This window comes from Heloderma suspectum, chromosome 2, assembly GCF_057233095.1.
Source record: "Heloderma suspectum isolate Gila_16-S chromosome 2, 16-S_ref, whole genome shotgun sequence".
Taxonomy (NCBI): domain Eukaryota; kingdom Metazoa; phylum Chordata; class Lepidosauria; order Squamata; family Helodermatidae; genus Heloderma; species Heloderma suspectum.
Genome location: NC_139459.1, coordinates 378,623,049 through 378,642,374, shown reverse-complemented (window position 1 = coordinate 378,642,374; position 19,326 = coordinate 378,623,049). Strand labels below are relative to the sequence as shown.

Below are 19,326 nucleotides of genomic sequence, written 5' to 3'. Positions count from 1 at the left end.
GACCACCTCCCTCAGTGGGTCTACCTTCTCAACACCATTGTCACCAGCTGCTATTGGTCCTTGTCCTCTTTCTCACCATTGCGGCCACTTGCTGGCTTGACGGGCAGGGAGCCAGGGAGCAAGTAAGCGGGGGCATCTCCTGGTCTTCCTCACCACCACCGTTGTCTGGGCCAGAGTGAACGGCAGGTGACCAAGCAGTGAAGAGGAGGAGAAACTCTGGGGGCTCTTACTGGTGGGCCCCTGTTGGGGTGTGGGCCCTCGGCAGGTGCCCAACCATGCCAACCCTTGGCGCCGGCCCTTGTCCCACTCTTCCCTAGTCCTCGCATAAACAACTTGGCATACTGTTAGAATAATCCTTAGCTTGTGGGGGAGCATGCTGGGGAGAAGTCTTTCCCAACTGGCAGATTCCATTTGGTGTGTGTGTGTGTGTTTTGCGAGACTCCCCCAGAAAAGAAGGGCAAGAATGGCTCTGAAAATGTTACGCAACCCCAGCTGCAGCTTGGACTCACAGTCCGTGGGGAGAGCTCAGCCTCGGGTTTCAGGAGAAAGACGCTCTTGTCAACAGCATGGATGGCACAGAGGGAAGGTCTGGAGACTGAAAGATGGAGCTGTGTGTCGCTGGCAGGGAGGCCTTCGGGATCCTGGAACTCCAGTTTCACCTGTAAAGACAAAGGAGCTTGGAAAAGTTTCGTTCATCTGCGCAACAGCATCAAATAATCCTTCGGGGATTGGTTCCCTAGGCTTGGGCTCCCCTCTGCAGCTGCCGATCAGTAAAATTGTGCTTAACTAATCAGGTAACTGACTGACAGAGCAAAGTTTGACAGTTTGGCATCCTCATCATCATCTATACTAACAGCGATCCCAATTATCCAAGCCCTACCGCTTATGCAGCCAACACAGCAGCACCTGTGCACAAGAGAGAGGTACCAGCAGACTCAGGGGAACCCCCATCTTTGCAGAAGTACGGGGAAGCATCGAGGGAAAATCCTCCAACAGGGGAGCACCAGAAGTAGCCCAATGAGGACTGAGCATGCTGAGATGGTGGGGGTGGGGTGGACAGAAAACCAGGCGGGAAGTGGACTGGAATGGAGTAGCCTGAACAGGAGCGCTCTGTGCTGCAACATTTTGTCGGAGGTCCGACTTGTTCCTTTTGATTGTCTGCTTGTCTGTTCACAATGCACTGAGCCACTGGAATGATGTGTCAAGTTCGAATGCCAGCTTGGTCCCCTCTGCCGCATTTTCAAGGTGGGGGACGACGGGGAAACGTAAAATATATTTTAATGCAATGTGCGCCTTGGAGATGCAGGCAATGAATGAAAGATGGAGTGCTTCCAGGTGGGACCCTTTTTGTATAGTTAGGTGATATCTTTCCCAGGTTTGTGTTGCTTGTGGATTTGCAGCCCATGATCCATACCCAGTCCTTTTTTATTGTGGTGGCATTGGAGAATTTCCCGTCCACACGAGGGTGTTGTCCATGATGGAACCTGTCCAGGTATTGTTTCCCTGCCCCTCCCATTGCACTTAACCCCCTCCCACAGTACCTTTTCTCCATTATGAGCATGTGTGTCAGTGAGTGTAACTCACCTGCACACAACACTCCTTCCTAAAAAAAGCTTGGGCAGTATCCAAAAGATCGGGCAGTTGCAGAAACTAGGTTCTGAATTATGCGCAAGAGGAGAATCCAGTGAAAGTTACGTTTGTGCAAGCACAGTTGAGCAAGCAGTTGTGCAACCCAGAGGAAACAGTTGCACAACCCCATCATGCAATAAGGGTGGTTGCGCAACCCCATTGTGCAACTGCTTGCATAACTACTTGCACAAGCGTAATAGGTAACCACTTGCTCAACGGAAAGATTCAACAGAGGAATCAAGCCATCTAGCACTATTTGAGTTTGCGTAATGACACCACTGGATACTGCCTGTTATTTTACTGAAAGGGTGACATTTCAGAAGTTCTTAATTTGGAAATATTGGAGTATGCAGCTCTCCAATGTCTGCTAACTTTATACATGGAGATATTTATTGTGGTGTTGTCCATTACAGTGAATCACTGCAATGGCTTCCACCGGAACATGAGGCAGACGCTTCTCCTGGCAACCTGAGAACATATATCCCGACCCAGGTGCGCAGTCTTTCAGCTGTGGAGAAGTCATCCAAGGACCACTACACACCTTACTGTAGTTGTTCATTTAATAAATGTGGTGCTCAAACTTGACATGATCCCTGTGTGATCCCAGGAGCAAGGGAGGCCTCTCTAACACTGTGACACTGTACTTGACTGCTGTCAGTGTATGAAAAGTTGCTAAAAGTTCCGTTTCTGCCACAACTAGACTTCTGCCCTCACTCCTCCCCTTCCCCATCAGGGATGGGGAACTTGTGACCCGTAAGACGTTGTTGGACTGCAAATTGTGGAATGCCAGAAATTATCTAAATTGTGGAATGTCCCAAACTGTCCAAACTGTGGAATGCCCCAAAGGGTCCAAGTTGTGGAATGCCCCAAATTGCCCAAATTGTGGAATGCCCTCCCTAGAGAGGTCCGCCTGGTGCCTAGTTTGCTGACTTTTCAGTGCCAACCAAAGTCCTTTTTTTCTTTTCCCAGGCCTTTTAAGCTGCTGCTTGCTCTACTTCTTAATATGTGTACTGCTGCACTGTAAAATAATCTTCTCTCTTTTTAGCTGTTCAGTTATTTATTTATTTCAAATGCAGAATTTCTGTTTCTGCTTTTTAAAGTAATACTTTTTAATCTTGTTGGTCTACGACCGTAATAAAAGTGATTGATAGACTGATTGATTGATACTTTTTAATGTGTTTCACTATTGGCTGTCATCATTGGTTGCATCATTTTTGCTTTTACTGTGTATGCCGCCCTGAGAGCTTCGGCTACAGGCAACTCATACATTGTGAGTAAATCATCATCATCCCTGGCCACTGGCTGGGGCTGATGGGAGTTGCAGTCCAACAACATCTGGAGGGCTGCACCTTTCCCACCCCAACCTTACACTTCGGATCTAATCCTGTCAATGCCCCCACACACACATTCCTCCAGGCCCCACCCCAAACCGGACACATTCTGCCTTGCCTCCATTCACCAACTTCTGCCTCACCCAGGATTTTTCAAATGCAAACTAAGGGAGCAACCCTCCTCCCTTCCTAAGTCCATCAGTGCCATCCAATGTATTTCTGCGTCTTTCTGCAGTGGAGCTGAGTGCGTCCAGGCACCCTTACCTTATTCACGAAGCAGTTCTCAACGGTGAAGTCTGCTGAGTGAGCAACAAGTTCTCCATTGGCCAGAACAGTGTATACAAGCAAGCGGGCCAGAGGAGCAGAACTGATGTCCAACAAGAGATCCAGAGAAAACTCCTCTTTGATTGGCAAACAAAGACATTCAGAAAGAAAGGGGGGCGGGGAAGATGACAGGGAATTAATCTCAACGTGATACTTTTTGGTTTAGCTTCAGCTACCAAGATGACGATGAGGGCTGATTAATGAAAAACAGAAGTGGGTCATATAAGAATCAGGTTCAAACTCCTCAGCTATGCCATTTTCCCCAAACACGGCAGTCTCTCCTTCTTGTCCAGGGTTATCGCAAGACATTTTGCTGCCTGAGACGAGATCCCATGAGACAGGGTGCACCTCCTGCCTCAGGCGGCATATCCAGAAGGGCAGTGCAGGGCACATACATGCTACTGCCAGGAGGGTCACGTGCCCTACCACCACCCTATGCCTCGCTCTGAGGACCTCTGAGAGGGAGGCAGGGGGCAGGGGGCCGCTCCAGAGAGCCGCGCCGACTGCGCTCCTTCTGTGGCAAACACTGCAGCAGGAGAGCAGCTGCCACGGCTCTGTGGAGCGCCGCTTGCCCAATGCCTCCCTCTCAGAGGTCCTCAGAGCGAGGCATCAGGCAGGAGGGCTCTCTGGGAAGCCCCGCTGACCGCTCCCCTGCTGCAGCAATCAGGAGAGCGGCTGGTACGGCTGTCCAGAGAGCCTGCCTGGCCCAAATGCCTCGCTCTGGGGGGTCCTTCCTCAGAGCGATGCGCTCTTGGAGAGGTGGTCCTGGAGATCGCCTGTGCTGCCACGGCATAGGCAGCGTCCAGGGCCACATCCCTGCCAATGCCTTGCTTCGAGGAAGGACCCCACAGAGTGAGGCACTGAGAGGGAAGCAGCTGGGTGGGAAGAGGAGGTGGAGGGTGGCATGTCCCTCTGCCTCCGGCAGTGGGTGGCCTTGCCCCAGCTCTGGACGGTGCGCACACAACCTTCCAAGGACAAAAGTTAATTGGACTGGCGGCTGAATCCGACTTCAATAGCAGTGAGAGGGCAGGATCCTCCACCACCCCTGAGGGCAGCAGGCTAATGCAGGGGGTGCCAGGCGGGCTGCACGGCTCACAGAGCTCTGTCCTCCAGCACCTTGCCACTACTTGTTCCTTGCTCTGCCTGCCGCCTGCTCACCCACCCTCAAAGAGCAGCGCCAGGACACACCCACGATGCCTGCTAGAGATCGAGGCCTGAGCACGGCTCACAGCCTTCCTGCCGGCCTCCTCGGTCAGGGCCGCTCTCAGTGGCGCTGCCTGCCAGGGCCAACAAAGGACATTTTGCTGCCTTGGGCAAACCAGAAACCTTGGGTGCCCACTCCACCCTGCCAGTGCTCGGGGTGACCCTGCCGCCCAATGCTCACGCTATCATACACTCCTCAGATATCAGGTCCAAATTCCCCATGGAGCTCATGGGATCACGCTGGCCCAAGCACAACCTCTCAGCCTACCTCACAGGATTGTTGTGAGAATAAAAATGGAGCGGGGGGGGGGGGCTTGCACACCACCTTTAGCTCCTGGGGGTGGAATATAAATACAATGAAATAAAGTTAAGAGTCGTTAAAGCTGAAAAACCATGCTTCTCACAATGTGCTAAATAGTTCAAAGCAAGCCACCCTAGCGTGCAAAAAGGCTGTTGGTACATCACATGGGGTCTTATAATGTGCCCACATGGATGAACATGAACAAAAAAAAGATGCATCAAATGACTGTTAATGACCCTGACGACATTTGTCAGTTGAGTGGTATAGAAATCTAAGTAATTAATCCTTTAATTAAAGTACCTGGCTATGAGATTAAATTTGCAGAGACCTGGAAAGGCAGCTAAGGGCTTCTCCACATTTAGCGAAAATCACGCAGCCTTACCAGGGCTTTGTCTTCCAGAGTCTCCGTGGGTTTAACAATCAGCAAAATACACATGCTCCCCCTCCCCCATGTTTTTGCTGGTTCCTTCCTGTATGTTTCATTGATACCGCACAGCAGATGACACTGCTTTATTGTGTGATTTAGGTTTGTTCCCCTGTTTAAGGTGACTTTTCAATTGGCAGATTATCCCTTGAAAGCAACGTGAGAGACATCGGAGGGTGCCAACATCGTGAAAAGGACCCACAAACTTCTGTGAGTGAACAATTACGAGTGCATGATAAATGCCTCCTGTGGAGACACTATAAATGCCTCCTGTGGAGATGCTGTAAGGCTGCAATCCCAAGGCCCAGGCACATTTACCTGGGAGAAAGCCCAGCCGGCAACTGACCGTAGTGGGACTGACTTCTGAGTAAACGTGCATAGGACTGTGTGATGAATCCTAAAAAATGGCACAAACCATCTCTTACAATGAATATTAATAATGCAATAGCTGAACAGGACATCATCTTGCTTCTCATTTGCCCCACCCATCTGCCTCCATCTTTTTCATGTTCATCACCATGGGAAAGAACTTTGCTATAAAATTTCTCCTCCGCTCCCTGCACTGTGGAGGCACCAATCCTGAGCACACTTACTGTGGGAGCTGGTGTGTTGCTGCAGATTGGTTGGTGTTTTGGCTGCTTCTTGCTGCTGGAGAACTGCCAAGAACAAGTTTAGGCATCAGGAGTTTTAAGGGTGATGCAGTAATCAGAGCCCCCCACCCCACCCCAAACTTCCTTTACATGTATGTAAATCAGCTTTATGTTTTTTTTAATAAAAGCTTTAAAACAAAGGGGGATATTTTCAAGAGGAAGACAAGGGTCTGGCCATTCATATATCCACGCCCTCACTTCCTAAAGGCATATTATATCAAAAAGGTGTGAGGAAAAAAGGAGGGAAAAGGAGGAGGAGGAGGAGAAGAAGAGTAGTAGTACATAATCTCAGGACATGTGGTGCTGTTGCTTGAACCTGAGTTGGGAGGGTGGGGGTGGGGTGGGCGGCTTCTTGGTGACTTGCATACGCACAGCTTTGAAATGGTGGTGATGGCAGGGACAGGGGGGAACTATATAAGAGCCAATGGCTTTCTTGACACGGAGCTTCTATCCTGCGATTGAGATGGCTCCTTCACGGAAGTTTGCAGGCTCTTTACATGACGCCACAACCTTCCAGGGCGTCGTCTGCACTGAATGCCCTTTGTTCCATTTTTAAATAGATCGCAGAGAATGAGCTATCAAATTACCCCGTTGTGTTCCGCTCCGTGAAAAGAGGAAAAGCAGCAAGAAGAGGAGCGAGATCAATGGAAAACATGGAAGACTCAGATACAGGGAGAAGGAGGGGGGAAGGGGAGGGGGGAAAGGAAGCGCGTGAAAAAGGGAGTCGTTGTGATCCTGCGTTTAAAATGGAAGCAGAAAGCCCCGTTTTAAATGCCGGATTTTAGGCTGGTGTAGAGATGCCCAATGTGTGAGTGGTGTAGTGGTGGGGGCAGCAACTGAGCAGGTGGGCTCAGGGGGGAACCTGGTGATCAGGCGAGGTGGCGGCAGCGTGTGGAGCAGAGGAGGAGCAGCTCGCAGCGTCTGGTCTGCGACTCCTTGCAGCGCGCTGCCTCGGGCAGGCGCTTCGTGGTGCCTAACAGAAGGGCCGGCCCTGCAGCGCAAAGTGAAGGACGCACTTACCTGCGCCATGCTCCACCTGCTCAGTGTGGGTCCCTGTTTGCAAAATGTTTCCCTTTGCCATCACCTGCATTGGAAAGAGGAGAAGTCCTGCTAGCAAACATGACTGATGGAGGAAGCAAACGTTTTGGTTACATGAATATGCCATTAAAAAAAAAAAAAGTTGCGCTGGTCCATGACAAAAATAATAATAATAATCCAAAATCCACAGTTGGGCAATACAACTTAGGACCAACCAGAAATGCCCCCCCAAAAGTGTGCAAGCTTTTTGAGTTCCCCAGAATATGCCACGTATTCAGCCTCCTGTAGGCAACCAGAGACTTCCAGAAACCCCTCTCCTGATACTGGGAAGTGAATTTCAATTCATGAAGCCAGTCTGGGGTTTGAAACCAAATGCAGTTTAGCAACTGGATATGGATTTGAGAAAGTGCTGTTCTGAAGTACAAATTCCATACAAATTTCATTTTATGGATTGTAACAGGCTTATCCAGCCTTCTGTTAGAATACTTACTAAGAATACACTAAGGAAAAACAAATGTTTTCAAGGAAACACCATGTGTTCAAAGTTTATCAAAGAAAAGGCAATGGGTTGTATTGGATCAGAAACAGCTGGCAGAATGGGTTTCCCTTTTCCCCTGCAGGCTCTGCCCTGCTGCCCCCCTCCCCACCCAAATCTGCTCAAAAACTTTCATCCTCTTTGCGGGGATGGGTGTTGATGCATTTCCTCTTTGGGGTGACAGTGGGTAAGTGCCCCTCACACATACACACACAAACAACTGATCAGCTCCCTCTTCGCTGCTATTCACAAGCATGTTAATGGCATTCGTGCAATGAATGCCACATCTAGCATGGCATGTATGCTGAGGGCCAACCTACACAGTGGTGACGAGGTTTTGGAGTCGCCCCGTCTGCTTCATTGACTGGGACGTGGGGGTCTGAGTTTTAACATCAGAAGGGGTGTGCTGACCCTTCTTCACTGGTTCACTGACACAGGGCACTTTTCCAGTATTGGAGCTGGGCTGCAGAATAAAGGAGAACTGAGCTTCCGATCCAGGGAGGTAAGGTGGGGAGTACACAGCTCCCCTCTGCTGTGTGCAGCTTCCGATTTTAAAATCAGGACCCCAGTCCAGGCTGTACACGTGGAAGTCAGATGATTAAGCAGAGATGGCTCAGTTCGAGGTTCAAGTCAAACCATTGTCCATCTACTCCAGTGTTGTCTACACCAGCTGGCGTAGGTTTCAGGCAATGGCCTCCACAGCCCTGCTACCAAAGACCTTGTTTTTTAACTGGAGATGCCTGGGATTGCACCTGGGGATTTTTTTACACTGAGCCCCCCTGCCCCCCCCCCGAGTAGCCTGCAGCATTTCAGCCCCTGCAATTGAATCAAAATGTCACTCTGCTCAGACTTACCATGTAGTGAAAGACAATCTCGTCTCCTCTCATGACGTCTGAGTTCACGACATAATGCACTCGAACCGGCTGGGTTTGACCACAGCTTAATGTCCCGGGAATGGACTCAATCTGGAGGTAGCTTTCACTCGGCGAGTAAAAGCGTGACACTTTGTGATATGCCGGTTGGTGACGGGGACTGATCCAGTTACTGTCACACCACTGTGGCGTTTTATAAAATGCCTGGTGGAAAAGAAGGAAACCACAGAGGCCCCCGAATGGGGACAATGAATTAAGTTGGCTGATAACAAACGTTCTCTTCTATATTATAGTCCCACACCCCTGCGAGGGTGACTGTCTATCGGTCCGCATTCTCCTCCAGAACCATTTTGCCAGTGTGGGCCGCAGACATTCCCAGTTCCCCCAAAATGCTCACCTGGATGGTAACAGAATCATCTGTGAAGTCAGCGGTATCTATGGAAAACTCTGCTCTCCCCTGGTCGTCGGTGATGTAGCTGGACTTGTGCCCGGGCCCTGCACGGACCTCAACTGTTGCATTGGAGATTGGCGTATTGGTACCATCACTTATTATCAGCTAGAAGTGCAAAGCCAAACACACACACACACACACACACCAGAGCATTGTATCGTCAGTAGGGACATGACCGTGTGACAGGGGTGGAAAATTGGGGGGAAACCCTGCAAAGCCCGGAGCACCACCAAATGATCAGTGGTCAGGGGAAAGGGGGTGTGGCCTTGGGGGGAACCCCGGAGGGCTGCTGAGAGCCCAGGAGGGCCACAATTTGGCCTGTAGGCCTCAGGTTGCCCACCCCTGCCATGTGAGATGGAGCCTGCATAGAATCATAGAATAGTAGGGTTGGAAGGGGCCCACAAGGCCATCGAGTCCCACCCCCTGCTCAGTGCAGGAATCCAAGTCAGAGCATCCCTGACAGATGGCTGTCCAGCCTCGTCTTGAATGCCTCCAGTGTGGGAGAGCCCACCACCTCCCTGGGTCACTGGTTCCATTGTCGTATTGCTCTAATTGCAATTAGATTGCATTGTTAATTAACTGCATTGTCGTATTGCAGGACGGGGGGTGGGGGGGCGTTCTATGGACAGTGGAGGTGGTGGTGTGGTGGAGATGATGGTCTGAGGAAGTGCCATCCCAGAGGCCTGCCATGGGCTTGACCCAGGGGCCTGAAGGACTGGCCCCCTCAAGCACTCCTCTCCCAATGCGTACAGAGAGACTCAGCTGCAGAGTTGTGCATGACGGGGATCCATCACCCGGCCTTACCTGCCCCCAAATGGGGATCCCTTGCCTATAGTAGCTATCCATCCTTTGGAAGGTGATCCTGCTGAGAGTCGCAGTAACCTCAGTGGAAGCGGTGCCTATAAATTCCACCCCTGCCAAAAAGAAACAAATGCCCCTTCAGCGCAAGGAGGGTAAACAGAACAGCTTCTCATTCCGTCCGGACCATCCAGGCCCAGGGTACCCAGCAGGTCTTGGCATGCCTCAAGACTGGGCTCCAATTCAGAGGAACGCAGGAAGCAGCCCTCCTACCAGGTCAGAGTGTCTGTCCATCAGGGGGGAACGGTGTTCCAGGGAACTGCCGGGTTATCTCCAGTGGTGATTCCTCTCCCCTCTAGCCTCCCTAAGCCTCCACGAGCATCCAGGGGACAGGGGCTTGGGGAGGGGCAGAGCTTGCAGAGGGAGCCCAAGCTTCCATGGGCTAGAGGGGAAACCTCCACAGCCCCGATTAGGCCCACAGACCAGAGGTTCCCCATCCCTGGTCTATCGAGTTCAGCACTATTTACTCTGGCTGGTAGCAGCTCTTTGGCACAGCCAGGGCTGGTGTCAGGGGTAACCATGTTCAGGCACCTGCTGAGAGCCCACAGCCAGCAGAGGCCCACTGACAAGAGCCCCTGGGCGTTGCCCGTCATCTTCACCATGGCAGCCTGCTTCTTCCCCCGCCTCTCGCTCTGGCCCAGGCAACGGTGGTGGTGGGGAGGGGGAGGGGCAGTAGATGCCAGTGCCTACTTGCTCATTGGGTCTCTGCCTGTCAAGCAAGGACATGCTAGCAAAGATGAGAAAGAGGGTGAGGAGCAACAGCATCTGGCGACACTGGTGGTGAGGAGACAGACTCAAGAACCTTCTCCATGATCCTGTTGTCCTGAGATTGGCCCTCCCCTTCCTTGCCACCCATCCTTCTGTTTCCTGAAGCTTACCTGTGCCTTCCTCTGTGATCTTGGCTTTCACATCAATGTGCATCTGATATCCATCCCGCTTCAGCTGGAACACCTTCATTTTCACCACTTGAGAGAGGCAGCCATGACTGTCTGCCTGCAAGAGGAGAAAGCAAAGAGCTGTTGCAGGGGTGGTATTGCAGATGTTTTTGCACTCCGTATCTTCCTTTAAAAAACTGGTTTAACAGATACTCCCTCTTCACAGGGAATCCTGGAGGGGATCTTCACGACAATGGAATGAGAACCTCACTGGAGTATTGCCCGGATTTTCATGGAATCGGCTCTGGTCCCTCAGGGACACAGGAAGTAAGATAAGCCAAGCGTAGTGTACCTGTAAAATCTGGTTTTCGGGGGTCACACAGCACTTGAAAGCAATATACTTCCGGGTGGGGTGGGGGTAGTAGAACTGAATGTCATCAAACTGGCAAGAGCTGCTCAACCAATGGGAGAGGCATGTTTCCCACCCCTGTCCAGGGTCCCCCCTGCTGCTATATTATTATGAATGGAGAGCAACTAATTTTCCCCATGTGTGCAGATTTCCCTGAAGAAGCCAAAATCCCCAGTTCTCCAGTGCAACATCTGAAGGCTCCCCCTGATACCTTCCCCCCACCCCAATTTTGCTATATTCCAGCAATCTGCTGTGGAGTTATTCCTCCCATCCCATTTTTCCTCAGGTGTGCACTTTTGGCTATTGCTTCCAACCCCCCACCCTTCTCCTTCTCCCTGGTCGCAATGAGAAGCTCCCGTAAACCCGAAAAACCATTACTGCAATAAAGTGATAAACCGGAGAAAGGACTTTACATAACAGAGAAATGACTTCACATGAGAGAAATTATAGAACATCAAAGAAGCACAACATCGCAATAGCGATTTAAGAGAGCAATGGAGAAGTGAAAGAGAGCTTTAGGGCGAATTTCTAAAGTTAGCCTTTAACCCTCTCACTGCAGGGGAGTGAGATTTATTTCTTACTTCTGAGTAAACATGCACAGAAGGGAGGATATGTTAAAGATTAAAAGCAGGCCTTTTAAGGTGAATGAGTGTCCCCACTACTGCGGTAACGTGAGGGGTCACTGCTGCACTCCTGGGGATTTTCTCAGCGGGAAAACCTGCTTCCATTGGGGAAACAAGAGGAAATGGGGCGTCCCACCCCCTTGACCAAGTTACTGCCAGGTCAGAGAGGCATGCCCAGGATTTAATGTGGGGCGGGGGGGACATGGCACACTGTGGTAAAACTGCCTACCATTTCTCCAATGGATACTAATCCAATAAGAAACATCTTACTGTTCTGTGTCTCTCATCCCCTGGGCCCAACATACATGGCATATCTATACCACGGACTTAAATTGGTTAAATAGTAATTTCCTCCTCTCCAGAGAGCCCTGGGGACTGACAGAAGAAAAAGAAACCCATTGCTGTACCAAAAGAACAAGAGGGGCAGAGTTTCCCCACCCCTGAGCTAAATGCTACACTACACTAGCGCTCTTCAAGTACTTGGAAGGTTGTCACAGAGACGAAGGCCAGGATCTCTTCTCCATCATCCCAGAGTGCAGGACACGGAATCATGGGCTCAAGTGACAGGAAGCCAGATTCCGGCTGAACATCAGGAAAAGCTTTCTGACTGTTAGAGCAATACGACAATGGAACCAATGACCCAGGGAGGTGGTGGGCTCTCCCACACTGGAGGCGTTCAAGACGAGGCTGGACAGCCACCTGTCAGGGATGCTCTGACTTGGATTCCTGCACTGTGCAGGGGGTGGGACTCGATGGCCTTGTAGGCCCCTTCCAACCCTACTGTTCTATGATTCTGTGATAACACTGGAAGCTCTCTGCAAAGCTACTATCCAAAGCCAGCTTTACAGAAATTAATTTCCGTAATACATGGTCAGTATTTGGATTTTGTTTTTAAAAGTACGCAGTCCCTCTTTCTGGGAGGAAGCGCTCACAGCCCAGTAAACAGTCTCACTCACAAGTTGCCCAGAGTAATATGAATGTAAAAAGCAGGGATCTCCAATGCAGTGCCCACAGGCGCTTTAGTGCCCATAGGGACCTCCAACGGCACGCACGAAGCTCTGCCCTCCCTGCCCCCTTAAAAAATGGTTTTAAGAAAAGCCGTGGAAAATCTTAGGTCAGTCTCCTTCCTCTCCTTTTCTAGCCTTGCTCTTTCTCTCCCTGCTACCTCCGTGCCTTGCTATTTCCCCCTCCCTCCCAGCCTCCAGCCTCGCCGTTCCTCTCCCCTCGCCACCTCTCTAGCTCACTTTTGACCAGCCAGGCCTCCACAGCAGCCATTATGTGACTAGCCACATCCTCCGTGGGAGCCATTTTGTGGTGGTGCCCACAGCAGTTCCTCAAATTCCCAAATGGGCCCACAGGTCCAAAAAGGTTGGGATCCCCTGGCATAAAGTACCTCAAAGATCGAGGTGTCTTAAAGAGCGGAAAAGACACCACAGGCCCCAGGCCCTTACTGGCTTACGACCAATTTGGACATCAGAGGAAGGGAATCCAAACACAAGAGGGAGAAAGGAGGACTGGACAGTGTCCAATGCAGTCCCCAAACGGTCTTTGTTGATGAAAGGCCTCCGCTGCAGTTGCGGGACTCACCTTTCCACTGAACTCTTCACACACGGCCTGTGACTCTTGCCCGTGGCACTGGCCTCCATATCGGTATTGATAGGGCCGGCAAACACTGATTTGCACCAGGCCAAGGACGGGCTTCCCATAGGTGTATCTGCAGCCGGAAACAACCACAGCATCGATGAAGAGGGGATACAGGGAGATACAGAGACCAGCGGGGCTGTCTCTTGTTCGATGACCCGGGAACGTTTCATGGTGGCTGATCATCCAGAGCTTGAGAAAGACGATTTCATAGGAACACGGGAAGCTGCCTTATAAAGCATCAAGCTATCGATCCGTGTAGCCCGGTACCGTCTATTCCTGGGGGGGAGGGGTCTATGCTTTTTCAGCCCAAGGGCTGAATTACATTTCAGAGAAGCTCTCAGGGGCCACGTTCCAGTGGCAGGTGGGGCTGAAGGCCAAAGGGGCTGGGTCAGAATACCAAAATCACCAGCATATTGTAGCTTAAATCTCTTCCTGCCAGTAACTGGGCCCTCCGAGAGGCATTTCAACGTCTTGGAAGGGTGGGGGGATGCACAAAAGCCAGGGACCCACCAGAAGATTGGTGGCTGGGGGAAAAGGGGGGTAACCATCTGAAGCACCCTGAAGGGCCAGACTGGGAACCCAGGTGGGCTGGATTTGTCCCACGGGCCTGAAGCTCAACATCCTGGTCTATTCTGACTGGCAACCGCTCTCCAGCTCTCGACTGGAGATGCTGGGGACTGAAGATTGGGCCTTCTGCATGCAATGCACAGGCTCCACCCCCGAGCTCTGGTCCCCCTCCATTGCACTCCTCCAGTATCGCTCACAGTCATACAACTCACAGTAAGAGGACGTGGCGAGTGGGATAGCATTGCACTCAAGGCGCCTTGAGCTGGGCAACGCAGCTACTCACCAGGTGTGCAGTGCCATTGCAGGCCACTTATGCCACACAGCTATGACAGGCCAACTGCAGGATGGAATAGCAGTGGCTGGTAGAAAAGGGGGCATTCACTGTGTTACCAAAGGTCTCCGTTCCCTGGTTCCAAGTATGAAGAAGAGAAAACCAGACTCATCCCACTCACTTGCCACAAGCAGTCACTTCTAGTTCGTCAGCCATAACTGTTATAATCTTGGGCGCCGTCACCAAAACCTCATATCTGGGCAATACTAAAGGGAGGAAGGAGATACCAGGATAAAGGAAAGGGAAGGAAAAACAACAACAATACAGTTATCTCCAAACCATGTGAGGAACACTTTTCCCCCACCAGAACAACTTCATTAAAATAGTCACATCCTTGCTGAAATAAATCACCCCTCACTAAGAGCCAAGCTCCTTGAACAGCTGGCTACAACCCTGTTCCCTGATAGGCCAATGTGTAGAGAGTTGTTGTTTTTAATGTAGGCAAGCATTTAAACCAGAGGTGCACCACTTTTTTGGCCCTGAGGCTGGACGCAGGTGCAGGGCATGGGGTAAAAGCTGGTGGGAGGATCAGGTGGGCCACAGGAAAAAGTGGGCAGGCTTTGCGGGCCACACAGGGAGCAGCTGAGGGCTGCATTTGGCCCACAGGTTACGCACCCATGATTTTAATCATCAATCCCCAATATGCAATCTGAACTGGTACAGCTGAGCAAGAGGAAACAAACCATTTGATTCTCCTTGTTGGGTAGCTAAGATCTTATCCAGCGATATCTGTTGCATACAACATAGATGGACAAAGGAACTACAAAGGGGGCACCTTTACTGCTTCTTCTATTGTTATACTGGGGGAGCGTTATTGTTATATTTGCAAATAAAAAAATCTTTACCACTTCCTCATTTCTTCCATAAGTATGTCACCCATATTTCATATTTATATCTTCTGAAATATACACACACACACACACACACACACCATTTCAAGATGCTTCTTTTCATAAAGGGATGCAGAGTACAAATCGGCACAAATGGATCATGGCCATTCAATCACCTGGCGCAAGAGGGACCGATCCTTCTTACCGTATTCCTGCACGACAAACGCAGCTTTATGGTCTTTTGGAATCATGGAGGTTGGCTGTACCACCACTTTGTAGGTGCCTTGGGCAGGCTCAGAAGCAAGAGGGAAGGAGAGCTGGGTGAGGCCCATGTTGAGCTCCACGTCTCGCCACTGAGCCAGGCGGTTTCTCTTGGGGTCCTGGAAGTCACAAGAGAACACGGCCACAAGCCGCTCATGTTAAAACCAGCGACGGGGCATCGGTTCTACTGCTGCTGCTGGTGGCCCTAAATATTACGACATGCTACCATCAATTGTCAGTGTCCAGGGCCAGATCTATACTTCGTGGCATATCAAAACGATCCCATCATGGTGACATGATATTCCTCTTGTGCATTTATCGCTTTTAGCGTATTCACTGACATCTGTAGTGATATTGTGGATAATACAGGACACAAAGCAGGAAATAATGCTAGAAAAGCGATATACTGAATGCGTAATGTGCCCTAACAGATATCACTGCACTTCAGTACCGATAAAAAGCACTAATGCAGATCTTGCCCAGCACACTCTGCCCACCCTCTGCCACAGTATTGCTCTTCTGATAGCACTGTGTAGCTGTAGGTGCCGGCCCCACCATTAGGCCAAGGGTGAGGAACCTCAGGCCCAGGAGTCCAATCCGGCCCTCCTGCAGTCCTAATCCGGCCCTTCAGAGTCCCTCAGGTGGCCATGCCCTGTTCCCCAGGCCCCACCCCCTTTCTCCCCAACCATCTGGTGGTTTCCTGGCTTTCGTGCAGATTTCCCTGTTTTTAAAAGTTGAAATGCATCTCCTGAGCTCTAGTGACTGACCATGTGTGCTCCAGGGCAAGTCCTGGGGAGTTATTTGGTTTTGTTTTGAATTAATGTCTTATTTCAAAATTCAACAAAACCAAAAAGAGAAAAAGAAAACATGAAGCTACATATATTTGAATATATCCTTTTCAGTGCATGCATACAATATATATATATATACACACACACACACACACACACATACATATACACATACACACAGGCACGTACACACACACGCATGCACGCACATGAAAATATGGCTAAGAATTTTACATAAAATTCAACAAAAGCAGACCAAATGTCCAAGCTCCTTTTAACTCAAGCCCTGTTGAGTTAAATGGAACTTACTGCCAAGGAGCTCTGTTTCAAGTTGCAGCCATGGTTAATGTTTAAATATTTCCGGTCCCCTGGCCTCTGCCCTGTGGGTTTTTTTTCCCCCAGTGTGGCATATTCAAAGTCTATTTGCTCTCAATAATCCAAGGTAACTGTCTGCTGCACTGCAAGCCCAGAGCCAGATAAAACTGTGTGAATGACATTGCAGTCACTGGATTGGGGGAAGGGGATCAAGGTCTGGGGAGAGCATGGAAGATTCCCTCTGGGTTACAGTTGTGAGGGAATGCTGGGTTATTACTGTAACCTGCCCGATAGCTTATTTCTTACCAGAGCAGGTATCTGCTTTACCATCATGGCTACAGTCTCCAGTGTGGCCACACATGTAGAACTTTGCATGGACTTACAGATAACTGCCCAATTCTACGTGGAATCCTACAGAATCGAGAGGTTCTGGCGATTAGGATTTGAGGACTGCAGCAAAGGTGACCTTTGTCCCCTAAATGGACAATTTAAGGCAAGGGGGAGCAACTTGTAGCCCTCCAATTGTTTTGGCCTAGAATTCCCATAGTCCTCAGCAATGCCTATGCTAGCTAGGTCTGAAGGGAGTTGTAGGGCAGAACATCTGGAGGGGCATACATTGCCCATCCCTGACAAGGGGTTAAGAAGCTTTAGGGTGCAATCCTAATGAACCATCAGAAAAAGGTCCTACAACTCCCAGCATGCCCCAGCCAGCATGGCCATGTGTAGAGATGCTAGGAATTGTAGGACTTTTTTCTGTCTATACATGCATAGGATTGCACCCTTAAAGAACAAACAGCCTTACAAGCAGGGCTAACAGAAATATTTGCTTTTAGGGTGCTGTCACCTCGCTAGATGGCAGGACCCGACCACTGTTGTTCCCTGACTTCTGAGATCACTATTTTCCTGCTGCTTGTAGCAGGAGAGAGACAACAATTTCAGCAGCGATTTCTGTGGGATGGGAGGGGTTTGCAACTCCAACGCCCCCCAGCACCCAGTGACTTAAGAACCTAAGAAGAGCCATGTTGGATCAAACCAAGGGTCCATCTAGTCCAGCATTCTGTTCACATAGTGACCAACCAGCTGTCGACCAAAAATCCACAAGCAGGACACAAGCGCAACAGCACCCTCCTACCCATGTTCCCCAGCAACTGGTGTACATAGGCTCATTGCCTCTGGTACTGGAGGTAGCTCATAGCCCTCAAGCTTAGTAGCCGTTGATAGCTTTTTCCTCCAGGAATCTGTCTAACCCCCTTTCAAAGCCATCCAAACTGGTGGCCTTCACTACATCCTGTGGAAGCGAATTCCATAGTTTAACTCTGCGCTGTGTAAAAAAGTCCTTCCTTTTCTCTGTCCTGAATCTCCCACCAATCAGGTTCATAGGATGACCCTGGGTTCTAGTATTTTGAGAGAGGGAAAAAAATGTCTCCCTATCCACATTCTCCACACCATGCATAATTCTGTCGACCTCTATCCTGTCTCCCCTTTCCCTCCTTTTTTCCAGGCTAAACAATCCCAGCTGTTTTAACCTTTCCTCATAGGGGAGATGCTGCAGCCCATTGATCATTTTAGTTGCCCTTTTTTAGACTTCTTCCAGCTCTACAATATCCTTTTGAGGGGTGGTGACCAGAACTGTACACAGTGTGGTTGCCCTATAGATTTGTATAAGGACAGTAGGATAGTGGCAGTTTTATTCTCAGTTCCTTTTCTAATTATACTTAACATGCAGTTTGCCTTTTTTATAGCGGCCACATACTGGGTTGACATTTTCATTGAGCTGTCACCACAACTCCAAGATCTTGTCAGGGGTCGCTCAGATCCCATCAGGTTATACTTGAAACTGGGACTTTTGGCCCCAATGTGCATCACTTTACACTTGCTTACACAGAACTGCATTTGCCATTTGGATGCTCATTCTCCCAGTTTGGAGAGATCCTTTTGGAGCTCCTCACAATCCCTTTTTGTTTTAACCACCCTAAATAGTTTGGTGTCATCAGCAGATTTGGCCACTTCACTGCTCATGCCTAATTCCAGATCATGCATGAACAACCTGAAAAGCATTGGTCCCAATACAGATCCCTGTGGGACCCACCATTTACTTCCCTCCATTGGGAGAATTTACCATTTATTCCTACTATCTGCTTTCTGTTCTTTAACCAGTGACTGATCCATAAGAGGACCTGTTCTCTTATTCCATGACTGCTAAGTTTGCTCAGGAGTCTTTGGTGAGGGACTTTGTCAAAAGCCTTTTGGAAGTCCAAGTAAACAATATCTACTGGATCACCCCGTCTACATGTCTATTGACACTCTCAAAGAACTCTAAAAGGTTAGTGAGACAGGACTTACCTTTGCAGAAGCCGTGCTGATTCTATTTCAGCAGGACTTGTCCTTCTGTTTGCTTACTAATTTTACTTTTAATAATGCTTTCAACCAATTTACCTGGAACAGACCTTAAGTTGACTGGCCTGTAATTTCCTGGATCCCAATGGATCCCTTTTTGAAAATTGGTGTTACATTGGCCTTCTTCCAGTCCTCTGGTACAGAAGGCGATCTTAGGGACATGTTGCATATTTTGATTAGAAGATCATGAATTTCATATTTGAGTTCTTTAAGAACTCTAGGATGGATACTATCTTGGCCCAATGATTTATTTGCCTTTAATTTATCAATAAGGTTGAGAACTTCATCTTTTGTCACCGATTGCCTCACTTCCTCAGACTCTTTTCCTCTAAACATCAGTTCAGGCACAGGTATCTGTCCTATGTCTTCTGCAATGGAGACCAATGAAAAGTATTCCGTTAGCTTCTCTGCAATCTCCGTGTCCTCCTTTAGAGCTCCTTTAACACCATTGTCACCCAATGGTCCAACTGCCTCCCTAGCTGGTTTCCTGCTTCTGATACATTTAGGGCGCAATCCTATGCATGTTTAGAGAGAGAAAAGGCTTACAACTCCCAGCATGCCCTAGCCAGCCATGCTGGCTGGGGCATGCTGGGAGTTGTAGGCCTTTTCTCTCTCTAAACATGCATAGGATTGTGCCCTTAAAGAATTCTTTATTATCGGCCTTGAT

At 49.6% G+C, this 19,326-nt stretch overlaps 1 protein-coding gene across 3 annotated transcripts in view; it reads right to left on the bottom strand.

Annotated features, from left to right (window-relative positions):
* The window catches only part of LOC146356328 (alpha-2-macroglobulin-like), a 64,399-nt gene that overhangs the window by 36,298 nt on the left and 8,775 nt on the right, over positions 1 to 19,326 (bottom strand). For all 3 annotated transcript variants that reach the window (XM_084831157.1, XM_084831158.1, XM_084831159.1), the window contains 11 exons: positions 15,101 to 15,275; positions 14,187 to 14,271; positions 13,111 to 13,237; positions 10,495 to 10,609; positions 9,563 to 9,672; positions 8,705 to 8,863; positions 8,290 to 8,511; positions 6,883 to 6,946; positions 5,806 to 5,868; positions 3,225 to 3,361; positions 510 to 659 (listed from right to left, as the gene is read on the bottom strand). In XM_084831157.1, coding sequence (XP_084687283.1) covers positions 510 to 659; positions 3,225 to 3,361; positions 5,806 to 5,868; positions 6,883 to 6,946; positions 8,290 to 8,511; positions 8,705 to 8,863; positions 9,563 to 9,672; positions 10,495 to 10,609; positions 13,111 to 13,237; positions 14,187 to 14,271; positions 15,101 to 15,275 — 1,407 coding nt within the window. The remainder of the gene's footprint in view (positions 1 to 509; positions 660 to 3,224; positions 3,362 to 5,805; positions 5,869 to 6,882; positions 6,947 to 8,289; positions 8,512 to 8,704; positions 8,864 to 9,562; positions 9,673 to 10,494; positions 10,610 to 13,110; positions 13,238 to 14,186; positions 14,272 to 15,100; positions 15,276 to 19,326) is intronic.